Below are 13348 nucleotides of genomic sequence, written 5' to 3' on the forward strand. Positions count from 1 at the left end.
AGCGATAATTCCCTCTACACCCTCAGGATAGTTCCTGAATGTGATAGACGGTCTTATGCCAACGTCACTGGAGGCAGTGCCATTAAGCGGGGGCACATCGGAGCATGGGTGCATTTTCCAGCTCTCAGACCTAATGATTATCAGGTGACAAGCCTCCGACCGTCGGCGGTCCATCATTGGTGGAGACAGGTATCGATAAGGGGAGGCATGTCTTATCAACCGCAAAGCCCGACCGCCTGTATTGTACGAAACGGTAATGCATTGATGGTCTGTAGCGGTTTCCGGACGATCGGCTTCTTATCAAAGTCAGGCGAACAACGGAAGATGGGCGTGCTCCCATGGCACGCGACTCGGGTTGCCCGGGAAGATGGTTGGTGGTGGCGACCAGTCGCCAGACGCCATTGACCTAACATGCCAACTCTTTTCGTATCAGGAACCTAAGAAGCAGTATTACTTTGAGGGGGTCGGTCAGGTACTGTACCTGCAGTACCTTGATGACAACAGGATTTTAGGATTTATTTTCACAACTACCATAGGATATTACTACCTATCGGTGAAGGATCACTGTCGGCTTTGTTGAGAGGGATATTTCACCCATATCTGTATGTACATATGTCTGTATAAAGTACGACACGGCGGTTAAACCAAACGAATCAACTGGGGCAGTTACTCCAGAATGGGTACCTTGTTCATCGTTGACTCACCACTCGAGCTATCCTTGGAAGAGCTCCCAAACATACTTGCAGAATACAGGCTGCAGACTCCACTTATTCGCCTCATTTTTCGACACCATTGTGCCTTCGTCCCCCGAGGGCGTTCATCCATGGAACCTGAGCGTTATTTACTGGGGCGACTAATCACTCCGAAAGGTCCCTTTTTGGGGATCCATACCCTCTTACCGCCATACCCCAGGTCTTGCGACCGCGCTAATCGGGAGAGATCGACGCGCGGCACCTCCTCAGTAAAGTTGTGTCATCGTTGTAAATTACCGTATCCCGGTTGCATCATACTCCGCTGCCCTTGCCTGCTTGGGGGATCGACCTATTAAGCCCAGCTATCTTACACCTGCTCCCATCCTCTTCTTCCCCAACTCCTCCTCATCCATCCATCCTTCCTCCTCCTTCTGCCTATTAAACCCTCCCCAACTCATCATCGTTCCATCCTCCCTTCTTTTCTTTCTTTTATATCCATCTCCATCTGTATTTTTCCCTCTTAGAACCCCCCCTTCTCCCTTCTGTACGTTGTGTTAGACCTCGCTCCTGTTGACCATCATGAGAGGCATCCTCAGCCTTTCCCTGCTGCCACTATTGGCAGCGGCCTCCCCCGTTGCTGTTGACTCCATTCACAATGGAGCGGCTCCCATTCTTTCGGCCTCAAATGCCAAAGAGGTTCCAGACTCCTACATCGTCGTCTTCAAGAAGCATGTCTCCGCTGAAACGGCTGCTGCTCATCACACCTGGGTGCAGGACATCCACGACTCGATGACTGGACGCATCGACCTGAAGAAGCGCTCTCTCTTTGGTTTCAGTGATGACCTTTATCTCGGTCTCAAGAACACCTTCGATATCGCCGGGTCCCTGGTGGGCTATTCTGGACATTTCCATGAGGATGTGATCGAGCAAGTCCGGAGACATCCTGATGTAGGTTTCCCCCTTCTGCCTAATCGTTTCTTGAACTATTAAGCTGACAGAGTGTCCAAGGTTGAATACATCGAGAAAGACATCGAAGTTCACACCATGGAGGAGACAACCGAGAAGAATGCTCCCTGGGGCTTGGCTCGTATCTCTCACCGTGACAGCCTCTCGTTTGGCACCTTCAACAAATACCTGTATGCGTCAGAAGGCGGTGAGGGTGTCGATGCTTATACTATTGACACTGGTATCAACATTGAACATGTCGATTTCGAGGATCGCGCACACTGGGGCAAGACCATCCCTAGCAATGATGAGGATGCGGATGGCAATGGACACGGAACCCACTGCTCCGGAACCATCGCTGGTAAGAAGTACGGTGTCGCCAAGAAGGCCAACATCTATGCCGTCAAGGTCTTGAGGTCCAGCGGTTCTGGCACTATGTCCGATGTCGTTTTGGGTGTCGAGTGGGCCGTCCAATCCCATCTCAAGAAGGCTAAGGACGCCAAAGACGGCAAGGTGAAGGGCTTCAAGGGTAGCGTTGCCAACATGAGTCTTGGTGGTGGCAAGTCTAAGACCCTTGAGGACGCTGTCAATGCTGGTGTTGAGGCTGGTCTTCACTTCGCCGTTGCTGCCGGTAACGACAATGCTGATGCCTGCAACTACTCCCCTGCTGCCGCTGAGAATGCCATCACTGTCGGTGCCTCCACTCTTCAGGATGAACGTGCTTACTTCTCCAACTACGGAAAGTGCACCGACATCTTTGCTCCGGGTCTCAACATTCTCTCCACCTGGACTGGCAGCAAGCACGCTGTCAACACCATCTCCGGAACGTCGATGGCCTCTCCTCACATTGCTGGTCTGCTGGCCTACTTCGTTTCGCTGCAGCCTGCTCAGGACTCCGCATTCGCTGTCGATGAGCTTACTCCTGCCAAGCTGAAGAAGGATATCATCTCCATCGCCACCCAGGGCGCTCTTACTGATATCCCATCTGACACTCCCAACGTAAGTCACATTGTCCCTTATGGTATGATGAAGAAAGTTGCTAATTGGTATATTTCAGCTCCTCGCCTGGAACGGTGGTGGTGCCGACAACTACACCGAGATCGTCACCAAGGGTGGTTACAAGGCCGGCAGCAACAACCTTAAGGACCGCTTTGACGGACTGGTCAACAAGGCCGAGAAGTTGCTCGCTGAGGAGCTTGGCGCTATCTACAGTGAGATCCAGGATGCTGTTGTTGCATAGATGCAAGGCAAGATTCATTTAGAGAGACGTAACTAGTTTCGTTTATGGCAGAGTATGGGAATTGGCTAACCGGACACTGGCGCTGGTATTGTTTGCTGCTGTTTTTTTTGGTATTAACGGAGACGCCGATGCATTGAATGCATTGGGTACATTATCCTTTCACGGTTTACCTGGTCTTTCATTATTATTATAGTATACATGTCCACAACAATGTTTGACATCCTATCTAGAGATATATGTGCTCGCTTTTTAACAGACTAACAAATTGATTATGCGGCTGTTCTCCACAGATAATCGTGGCTTGGCTTGAAGGCTGCCATAAAGTCTAATGCTGGTCACCAATTAGGTAGGAGTGCCTCTTTGCAGACTACCAAATTGGACTTGTCATGGAAGTAGACGGCTCTAAACCATATCCATCATGAGAAGATGGCCGAGGCAGATGATCCGGTGGCGCCTAGAATAACCGTACGTGTGAGAGAACATCGCCTTGGCTACCAACGACTCGGATGTATTTTATTAATGGCCCGGGACGTTTGGCCACCGTAGAGCACATCAATAAGTTTTTCCATTTCATGTATGCTACCTAGGCTGACGACATAAAGGTAATCTGCGTAGATAAGTGCTTGTCCTTGACTGGAGATCATTCTCAAGAAATATATATTTACGTCGTTCACGCGGAATGAGTATTGATAGGCGAAAAAAAAGAAAAAAAAAAAAAGGGAAGGAAAGGTGAAGTGCATTGAAAACCGAAGTAATAAATAGTCCACTGATATTTGTCGTGAAGTTGATCATTATATATATCAATGGAACAGGCTCTCATATCCCGGTTTCTGAAATTTGGGTTGTCCTACAACAAGTATGTATGTACAATACATACGGGGGCCATGTGGTCAACCAGACCCGATGGGCGGCCTTGTCAGTTTTTTGGACCGGAAAAGAAAGGTTCCATGGGAGAGATTTGGATGATGTCCTGTGTACGAGGGGACTAAAGTGGCTGCGAGAGGCCAATACTCAAATGAATCTCCGGTACGTTCAGTCACATGAATCTGGGAATTTGGGCCTGGTATGCCGGCTTTCGCAATAGATCCACCCTGAGGGCTACGCGTGTTCCAGGCATGCTACATTTTCTCAGTGAACTGGCTCGGTCTTCTTTTCCTCTTTCAGTGGTGGCTTCACTGAACTTTACTACCGTCAGTACTACTATCCTTAGGCTTGTTTCACCCCGATCTACTTAGTCCACGGGGCTAAACTACATGGGGATTCTGTGACAACTTCTCCATATGAACAGATTGATTGAATGGGATGATGCTATTGTAGATATGTCCAGAAATGCTACAGCTCGGTCGTCCCTGCGCCCACGCTATGCCACGAACTTAACGCCTGCGAAGTCCTACGCCAAAATCCCGAAATAAAAGAAAGACCGACGGCGCAAAAAAAAAAAAAAAGGAAAAAGGAGTGAGAGAGGTGAGTGTCTCTCATACACACAGGAGCCCCAGGGTCAAGCCCGCTCCTTCTTCTCCTCCTCATCCTCTTCATCATCACTGGCAGTATCTTGATCATCAAAGTCCATGTCTTCGTCCGAGTCGCTTCCTCCGAAGACGTCATCGTCTGCATCGCTCTCCGCCCAGAAATCCGAATCGTCCTTCTCTACGGCTTTAACTGTTGCCGGTTGATGGGTCGGCATGACGAAGCCTTCGGGTATGTCTTGCTTCGAAGTCTCGACGTCCTTCCGGACGCGCGACTTGTATTCCTCGGGTTCCTTTCGTAACATCACGCCGGCGTCGACGTGGCGGGGGACGACACTTCCGCGTCGTCTAGTAACGAGAGGATGGAGATCAAGACAGATTCGACGCGTTGAGCAGGGGACCATCGTTCCGAGGCCAGCTCGCCCGACATTTCATCTTCGCCTGGTGCGTGGAGTATCGAGATGCAAAGTTTCCCGTCGGGGTAGATGTTGGGGTGGTATAGGGGGCGTCGAAAAGCGAACTCTATGGTTGAAGATACCGAGTCAGTCGCTGTTAGAATTGTACAAGCGGTGATATGATATACCTGGGGGCGAAAAAGGATAGTTCTTGGGGAACTTCATGGACGCTTTGAAATAGCCGCCGTAGTACAAGGAGTCGGGGTTCAGGACGATTAAGCCGATGGTCCACCTGAAGATGTCTTCGTTCTCGAGCTGGCGGAAAGAAGACTGTTAGCCAAGCCCAGTCACACGGAGTGTACTCCGAGTAGGACCTTGGTATGGCTTACCTCGATATTGACCCATGGCTCCTTGGCGAGGGTCTTGTACTCGTTCATGAGGATACGTTCGGCCATGGCGACTACAACGGAGGAGAAGAGAGACGGATAGCCTGCCAGCGACTAGGGAAGAGCGGTCAAACTATTTTTGGGGTGTTGGAAACACGAGATGAGCGTAGACGCGTAGGGTATCTATCCCTCCTGCAGGATGATGTTCTGTCAACGGGCGGGACGATCGTCCTGTGAGGCGATAAGATTCCGCCTTTTTCAACCTTTGCGCACTAGTCTGGGCGTGGCAATCCCCACGGAAAGTTCCGGGGTGGCGCTATGGAACAATTGAGGCACGTTTCTGTGGGTTCCTGTACCCGCTCAGGGGAGCGAAAAAATGAAAGGAAAAAGTCAAATAATGGAGGAACTTTTCTTTGGGTGTTTGAACTTTGGTGGTTCCATTAGTAACTCCAGTGTTGTTACTTGTCGTGGGTGAGTTGCGAGCCACGTTTTTTTCTGGTCAAGTGTGTTATTCCCCACTTCTGTCTATCGGTAGTGTTTCTCCAAAAACCCGTATCTGTCATGGAGCCCCGAGAGTACTGCTTACGCTATCTAGTCTAGTCTACTGCTAGTAGGCGGCAAGCCTGTTGCCTGCGTTCCTGGGGACTTGGACAGGTACCCCGATATCACCGCATTTCATTGGTGTACAGGATCACATCAGTTGAGGAGCACAAGGTGGGGAGGATTCTGCTCAAGTGGGGTTTTCAAATCCGCCAGGTTCGCTTGAAGCCGACGTCCTCACAGCTGTCCATACTCGAAGGGATCTAGTACGAGCGAAGTTAACCCGCTTATCTCGGAGATAGAGATACGAGTTACCCAATTTGGGTGTCGGGGAAGAGGTTTTTGAGTCAGAGCTCTCGTTCAACCTTCATGCAGGTTACATTGACATCAAATGACTCACTACCGTAATCTACCCCGGCCAGCGCTTGTTTCATTGCTGATGACACTGGAGAACAAAATGACGAATTTCTTTCTATTGGTAGAACGATACTCCATCTCCAGGAAAACAGCCAGTAGCTTGGTATCTGTTGGGAACACGGACAAAGATAACTCAAGATCCTTGGGTGAAGGTTTCACATACATAGGTACTAGTCACGATGTACTAGTATACAGGAAGAGCACAGACGTTGAGTCTTTAGTTCCAAGTTCTAACCCTAGCAGGTAGCAGGTGCTGTACAAAGTCTGGAGTCCATATGTAGGGTTCAGTGTACACAGTATAAACATGGAGGTCAAAAAATAAAAAAAATAAAAACATATACGAACAAATAAAGTATAATAAATTACCGATTACAAATAAGCCGACTAGGAAATAGCTTGATATTTACCTGAGTTATATCTAGCAGGAATTGAGCTTGAGAATGAGTGTAAGCGGTGATATCATAGGCCAATAAGGGCTGTCATGGGAGCTGCAGCCATCAGATAAATACTCTAAATTTCGAGTCGATCGTTTCTCCCGTAGACTCTGCCGCCAATAGACTGGGATATCCCTCCCCCCTCCCCTTCGGTCGTTCTCGCCTTTAGACAAAGAGAAGCAGTGACTCGAACATCCGTCCGGAGGAGGTAGTCAATTTATGTCAAGTAATAATCGTCGGTCTGGGTTCTGGATCCCTCAGACCAGGCGGTGGAGACCGCGTGCTAGTTAGCGTAGGGAATCCACCCTGGTTTCTCTCCCTCCGTCCCACTTCTTTTCTAACTGTTCTCTTGGCTTTCTCTCTGCCCTTCCGTCATCCCGTCGTTTTCCTCCCCTTCCGTCTTTTCTTTTCCAGATGAACTTGGATTCACCAGCCTGAATCACCTCCCACTCCATTGATACTGACGGAACTGCTAGGGCTTGTTGGTGCCCTCGCAATTCGTTATCTCTTGTCAATCTCCTTTGTCTTTCGTTCGCTTTTCTCCGATTGCCATGCGAGGCTTGTCTTGCAACACAATCTCCGCAGACTGCCAATAACGCGAGTGGCTGTTCTATAATTATCGTCCTGTCGTCCTCCTCCACGCGGGTCTCTGTCGTCAGGACCTGAACGCGAGGCGGATGATCAACCGGATCTCTCAACTTTACAGCTATTTTCTATTCTCCGCTTGTCAGAAATGACCCCGGAATGCCATGGCCCCGTTTGGGCCATCGATGACGTTTCCCGTTGCTTTCAGCGCAAGTATGATCGACACTCCTCCACGTCTCCCCTCTAAATGTGGTCAAAGACTCATATACTGACCGTCGTCAATCACAGTTATCTACAAGTAATTCTGCCACTTACCGCATGTGGACTCTCGCTTTTATTTATCCTACTTCGTGTCGCCTACCGCTATTTTGTGGCTCGAAAAGGCGTCTCGTACAAGATCCTCGTGGATGATGCTGCGGAAACTGATACCCCAGTGACCGAGGGGCATGGAGAAGAAACGGATCCCATGCTATCCAAGGCCGCGGCAGAGGAATTGTTACAATTTGAAGTTGATCGCCCCCGAGGTGAAGTCGCTCTGATAACGCTCGAAGTAGCTGCGCTTCTGGGAGAAGTGGCTCTCTTTATCGCAATTCTGTGGACGGATACTTGGGGTAACAGTGGTAAACTCTCTGCGGTGGCGAAGCTAGTTTCGTGGAGCTATATCCTATTTTTGGCATTGGTTCGCTTGCTTCTCTCTACTCTGGACTTGCATTTGCTTCCCAGGATTTGGAATCATACTGCTTGCCTGTACGGGCTCCAGTGGTTGTTCAATATTCTTGTGTTCCGGTCCGCCGTCATCCATCCCGTCTCAAGGCGTGCCACAATCTTCAGCGCGGTGGAGTTTTCTCTATCTACTCTTCTCCTTCTCATTGCAGTGACTACACGCAGAGGAAATAAGGCCGTATTAGTTCCACACGAGGATGGCATTCAGCCAGCGAGACATCCAACTGCCAGCTTGATCTCCTTAGCAACCTTTGCCTGGTTAGATCCCCTTGTCCTAAAGGGCTATAGACAACCTCTGGAACTCGATGACGTTTGGAATTTGACCCCATCCCAAAAGGCGGCCACAGTGCTGGAAGACTTTCGCCGGAGGCAGTATAAGGGCTCATTAGTGTGGAGACTTGGTCGTTATTTTTGGCCCACGCTCTTGTGGCAAGGCTCATGGACGATATTCTCATGTCTTTTCACGTACTTGCCTACTATTCTCCTCAAAGCAATCTTGGAATATGTGGAAGATCCAAGGTCAACCACTGCGAATGCCGCTTGGTTGTATGCCATTTTGTTGTTCTGCTCCGGAGCTATCCAGGGTGTTGCGGACGGACAAGGTCTCTGGATAGGTCGCAAGCTCGGCGTGAAACTTCGCGCCATTATCATTGGCGAGATCTACGCCAAAGCCCTTAGGCGCAAAGCGGGAGCTTCTGTCGATACTGGCAAGAAGAACCCCGAAGAAGCCCCCCCGAGTAGTAAAAAGAAGAGAACCTTCACCTTCGGCCGAAAGAAAAAGAAGGCCACCACAACAGATCCCGAGTCAGATGGCCAGAACGCGAAGGAATCTGGAGAAAATGACGATGCCCACTCAGCCAATACAGGTAACATTATCAACTTGATGGCTATTGATTCCTTCAAGGTCAGCGAGGTAGGTGCTTACCTTCACTTTTTGTGGGCTAGCGTTCCGGTGCAGATCACTATCGCCGTCACGCTGCTGTACCGGCTTCTTGGATTCAGCTCATTCGCTGGCATTGTCATCATGGTTTTCATGCTGCCGGTGAACCTGTTCATCGCAAAGCAATTTACAAAGATCCAAAACCAGATCTTGGCTTCAACTGACGCTCGCATACACGCCACCAATGAGATTCTGCAAAACATCAGGATTATCAAGTATTTCGCATGGGAGCAGCGCTTTGAAGACACCGTCAATGAGAAACGCAAGGCGGAACTCAAGGCATTACGCTACCGCTACATTATCTGGTCCACGGCAGCAACCGTCTGGTACGGGACTCCGCTTATGATCACTTTCGCTTCGTTCTTCCTCTATACCGTTGTGGAGGGGAAGAAACTGACCCCGTCGATTGCCTTCCCGGCTCTGTCGATGTTCTCGTTGCTTCGTATTCCGTTGGATCAGCTGGCCGATATGGTGGCTCATGTGCAAGAATCAAAAGTCTCTCTGGACCGCGTGGATAAATTCCTCAACGAGGAAGAAACTCAGAAATACAATCAGTTGGAAGATAGCGACTCTGCTGGACAGCCACCTAGGATTGCACTGGAGAATGCCACGCTTACTTGGGGAAGCTCCAACGGCCAATATAAAGATGACCCGCAAAGCGATACTACAGACGCATTCCGCTTGATCAATATCGACGTATCCTTCCGGACTGGCAAGTTGAATATCATTGCTGGACCCACAGGCTCTGGCAAGACATCTCTCCTGATGGCCCTCCTGGGAGAAATGAAACTTCTGGAAGGTAGCGTTCATTTACCCGGTGGAACTTCTAGTCGGACGGAACTTCCGGTCGACCCACAGACGGGTCTTATGGAGAGCGTCGCGTACTGTGCGCAGGAAGCGTGGCTAGTCAATGATACCGTCAAGGGAAATATTGTTTTTGCCTCACCTTGGGATCAGCGTCGCTACAATGCTGTGGTCAAGGCCTGCGCTCTGGAACGAGACTTTAGTATCCTCGATGCCGGTGATCAGACTATCGTGGGAGAGAAGGGTATCAGCTTGTCAGGTGGACAAAAGCAGAGAATATCCCTCGCTCGCGCCATGTACAGCAGGGCCCGCCACCTCTTGTTGGACGACTGCCTGAGTGCTGTAGATTCCCACACTGCCAAGCACATTTTCCGAGAGGCTCTTCTCGGACCGTTAATGTTTGACCGAACCTGCGTGCTTGTTACCCACAACGTTGCCCTGACTGTCCCGCAAGCGGAGCATGTTATCGTCCTGGACAACGGTAAAGTGACCGCCCAGGGACATCCAGACAAGGTAGCAGCGTCCGGAGTGCTGGGCGACGAACTTCTTAAGTCGCGACCCACATCTAGGTCTAGCTCCCAACGTCCCTCTCGAATGCCGACCGATCTTGGAGACCGTCATGAGGACGACGCGCATGCCACCAACGGTGGAATCACCAATGGCTCGGCCGGAAAGGGTCAAAAGCAAGAGGAGGCACGACCTAATTTGGTGGAAGGAAAGGCTACTGGTAGTATCAAGTGGCCAACTATCAAAATGTACCTTCTATCTATGGGATCATGGTACTACTGGACAGGCGCTTTGTTTATTTTCTGCTTACAGCAACTGGGATCTGTATCTACAAACGTTTGGATCAGACAGTGGGCCAACTCCTATCAAACTGAGGATGTTGGAACAGATGATGTTGGAGACTACGCTGCCCTAACGAGTTTCAAGATCCCATCATTCAATGCTGGGGGTGTCCCACGAACCTCCACACAGAGTGCCCCCCACTTTGGTACGCGAGTAGCCGCGGGGACATACGGTGATGTTAATGTTGCCTACTATCTCGGTGTATATGCGATTCTTGGATTCCTTTACATTATAATATCCTTGGCCAGAGAGGGTGTTCTGTTCTGGGGCTCCCTGCATGCATCTAATCAGATCCACAAGCGTCTTTTGAATGCCGTGATGCATGCCAAGTTCAAGTTTTTCGACTCGACACCTCTTGGTCAATTGATGAACAGGTTTTCCAAGGATGTTGAAGCTGTCGACCAAGAGGTTGCTCCGGCGGCAATTGGTATGCTTCACTGTCTTGCGAGTGTGGTAATGATTGTGGCTCTGATTTCCGTGATAATGCCCGGTTTTTTGATTGCGGCTGTCTTTATCTCGTTGGTCTACTTTGCACTGGGAGCGGTGTACTTGAATTCCTCTCGTGATCTCAAGCGACTAGAGTCTGTACAGAGAAGTCCTCTGTATCAGCAGTTTGGCGAGACTCTCAATGGAATTGTCACTATTCGTGCCTACGGCGACGGACCTAGGTTCATTGTGGACAATCATCGACGCATCAACGACTACAACCGGCCGCATATTTATCTTTGGGCTAGTAATCGCTGGCTTGCCCTTCGCGTTGACTTCACTGGCGCCTTGGTTTCCTTCTTTACTGCCGTCTTCGTCCTGCTCAGTATTGGGAAAATTGACGCCGGCGCTGCTGGTCTTGCGTTGACATACGCAGTCACATTCACGGAGCATGTTCTCTGGTTGGTTCGTCTCTATTCCGAGGTTCAACAGAACATGAACTCCGTTGAACGAGTGAAAGAGTACCTCGAGGTAGAGCAAGAGGCAGCGGCCGTTATTTCTGACTCGAGGCCGCCAGCCCACTGGCCTAGCGGCGGAGCTGTTGAATTCGCCAACTACACTACACGCTACCGACCGGACCTTGATCCGGTTCTTCGCAATGTTTCCTTCACTGTGCAGCCGGGTGAAAAGGTCGGCATCGTGGGCCGCACGGGCGCGGGCAAAAGCTCACTGGCCCTTGCTCTCTTCCGTGGACTTGAAGCAGAGAAGGGACGTATCGTCATTGATAATGTAGATATCGGCTCTATTGGGCTCCGCGACCTGCGAGAGTCTATCACGATTGTACCTCAAGATCCTACTCTTTTCACAGGCACCATCCGGAGCAACCTCGACCCATTCAATCTCTTCACGGATGAGCAAATCTTCACGGCGCTTCGTCGGGTTCATTTGATTGGCTCTGGTACATCAGGAACTGCAACTCCTGTGACAAGCTTTGCAGAACCCCTCGCGACGGCGAATGGCACTGGTGTTCTTGACAATAAGAACATCTTCCTCAACCTTGAGACACCGATTTCTGAGTCTGGATCTAATCTGTCTCAAGGACAGAGGCAGCTCATGTGTCTCGCCCGTGCTCTTCTTAAGGAGCCCAAGGTTCTAATGATGGATGAAGCCACGGCTTCCATTGACTATAACACCGATGCCAGAATCCAAGAGACACTACGTGAGCTCCGGGACAGCACCATCATCACGATTGCACACCGCTTGCAAACCATCATTGACTACGACAAGGTGCTGGTGCTCGATCACGGCCGTGTGGTAGAGTACGACCATCCGTGGACGCTCATCAACCGGGAAGATGGTGTTTTCCGGGGCATGTGTGACAACAGTGGGAACGCGGAGGCCCTTCTGGATGGTGCCAAGAAGGCCTGGGAACATAAACGGCTTGTGGATGACGCATAGACTTACATATAGCTTTTGTTTTGCATATTTTATTTTCCAACCCTTTGTCAATCTTCCACCGTGAAGATCAAAAGTTTTTCGGCTCAGGGTATTATTCTGTAATGTTATTTATAGGGGGCGTATAAAGGAACGTGCTCTTGAGTGAATATGATAGTTTGATCTACGCTAGAGGTTTTGGTTTCCTGATGTCCAGTATTGGGTATAATTTTGTGACAATCGACGGTTGCCTACGGATACCGCCCTGTCTGTTGGGCTGTGCATAGCATTATGTAACATGACTGGGGTGGAGAGTCGTGTCAAACCTGCCATGTCTATGATGAGCAACACTAGGGTCAAATCTTGTTCGAGCATAAAAAGTCTGGAGTGGGCGGCGGAACTCTCGGATGCACGGTGGTGGACGACATTCATATCCAACAGAATGGAGTTTTCGTGCCTGCCCCCGTGGAGTGAACCTTGAGATATATATATATACATATGGGGTTTCCTTGTTTTTCCACCACTCTCCTTGTCATGTTCTGGTCAGGAAGGAGTGGTAGGTCCAGGAGTAGTAATAGTAGTTGTAGAACGGGTAAAAATAGTCGAAAAAGATGAAGTCGTGAATCATGATCGACAAACTACGGTAAGGCGGCTAAACCCGATCGCGTCTAGCTTCATCTACTTTAATGCCGATAGGATCCGCGACGCAAAACAAGTCGACCACCAACAGCTTTGCCAGACCCGGAGAGATGCGGATATGCTGCTTCCGCCGTGCTCTCATCGCTGGAGCCTAGCGAATCCCCCATTCAATGATATCACCGGTGCCACTGAGAAAATCCTGACATAACTTGTCATTACCGTATCACCGGCGACGCCGCGTCAGTCCCGGCCGCCGAACCATGAACCGTGCCGTCTCGTCTAGTAAAAAGACTTCACTGTGCAAAGTCAATTTCTCCTGGGCATTGGCTATCGACGCTGGAACAGGCTTCCAACAGCAATTGTCTGGATGTCGTGATGCAAAGGATGGCGATAAAGTTCTGCGCCTCTTGAGGGTGGAGCTTGGGCCAGCCTG

General features: G+C 50.0%; 3 protein-coding genes across 3 annotated transcripts; 2 read left to right on the plus strand and 1 right to left on the minus strand.

Annotated features, from left to right (window-relative positions):
* Positions 1-1096: 1096 nt before the first annotated feature.
* Positions 1097-3171, plus strand: ANOM_001233 (S8 family peptidase; the record flags this gene model as incomplete). Its single annotated transcript, XM_015546490.1, has 3 exons — positions 1097-1640; positions 1701-2636; positions 2695-3171. Coding segments are annotated over 3 exons (1500 nt in total), but the record flags the coding sequence as incomplete, so codon positions are not given.
* A 1204-nt stretch (positions 3172-4375) lies between these two features.
* Positions 4376-5193, minus strand: ANOM_001234 (putative ubiquitin conjugating enzyme (UbcC); the record flags this gene model as incomplete). The annotated part of the gene is made up of 4 exons (XM_015546491.1): positions 4376-4691; positions 4745-4865; positions 4927-5053; positions 5128-5193. Coding segments are annotated over 4 exons (315 nt in total). The 3' UTR covers positions 4376-4690.
* A 1817-nt stretch (positions 5194-7010) lies between these two features.
* Positions 7011-12300, plus strand: ANOM_001235 (putative ABC bile acid transporter; the record flags this gene model as incomplete). Its single annotated transcript, XM_015546492.1, has 2 exons — positions 7011-7313; positions 7389-12300. Coding segments are annotated over 2 exons (5061 nt in total), but the record flags the coding sequence as incomplete, so codon positions are not given.
* Between the last annotated feature and the right edge of the window lie 1048 nt (positions 12301-13348).

The sequence above is a fragment of the Aspergillus nomiae genome, assembly GCF_001204775.2.
Source record: "Aspergillus nomiae NRRL 13137 chromosome Unknown contig00013, whole genome shotgun sequence".
Lineage (NCBI taxonomy): Eukaryota > Fungi > Ascomycota > Eurotiomycetes > Eurotiales > Aspergillaceae > Aspergillus > Aspergillus nomiae.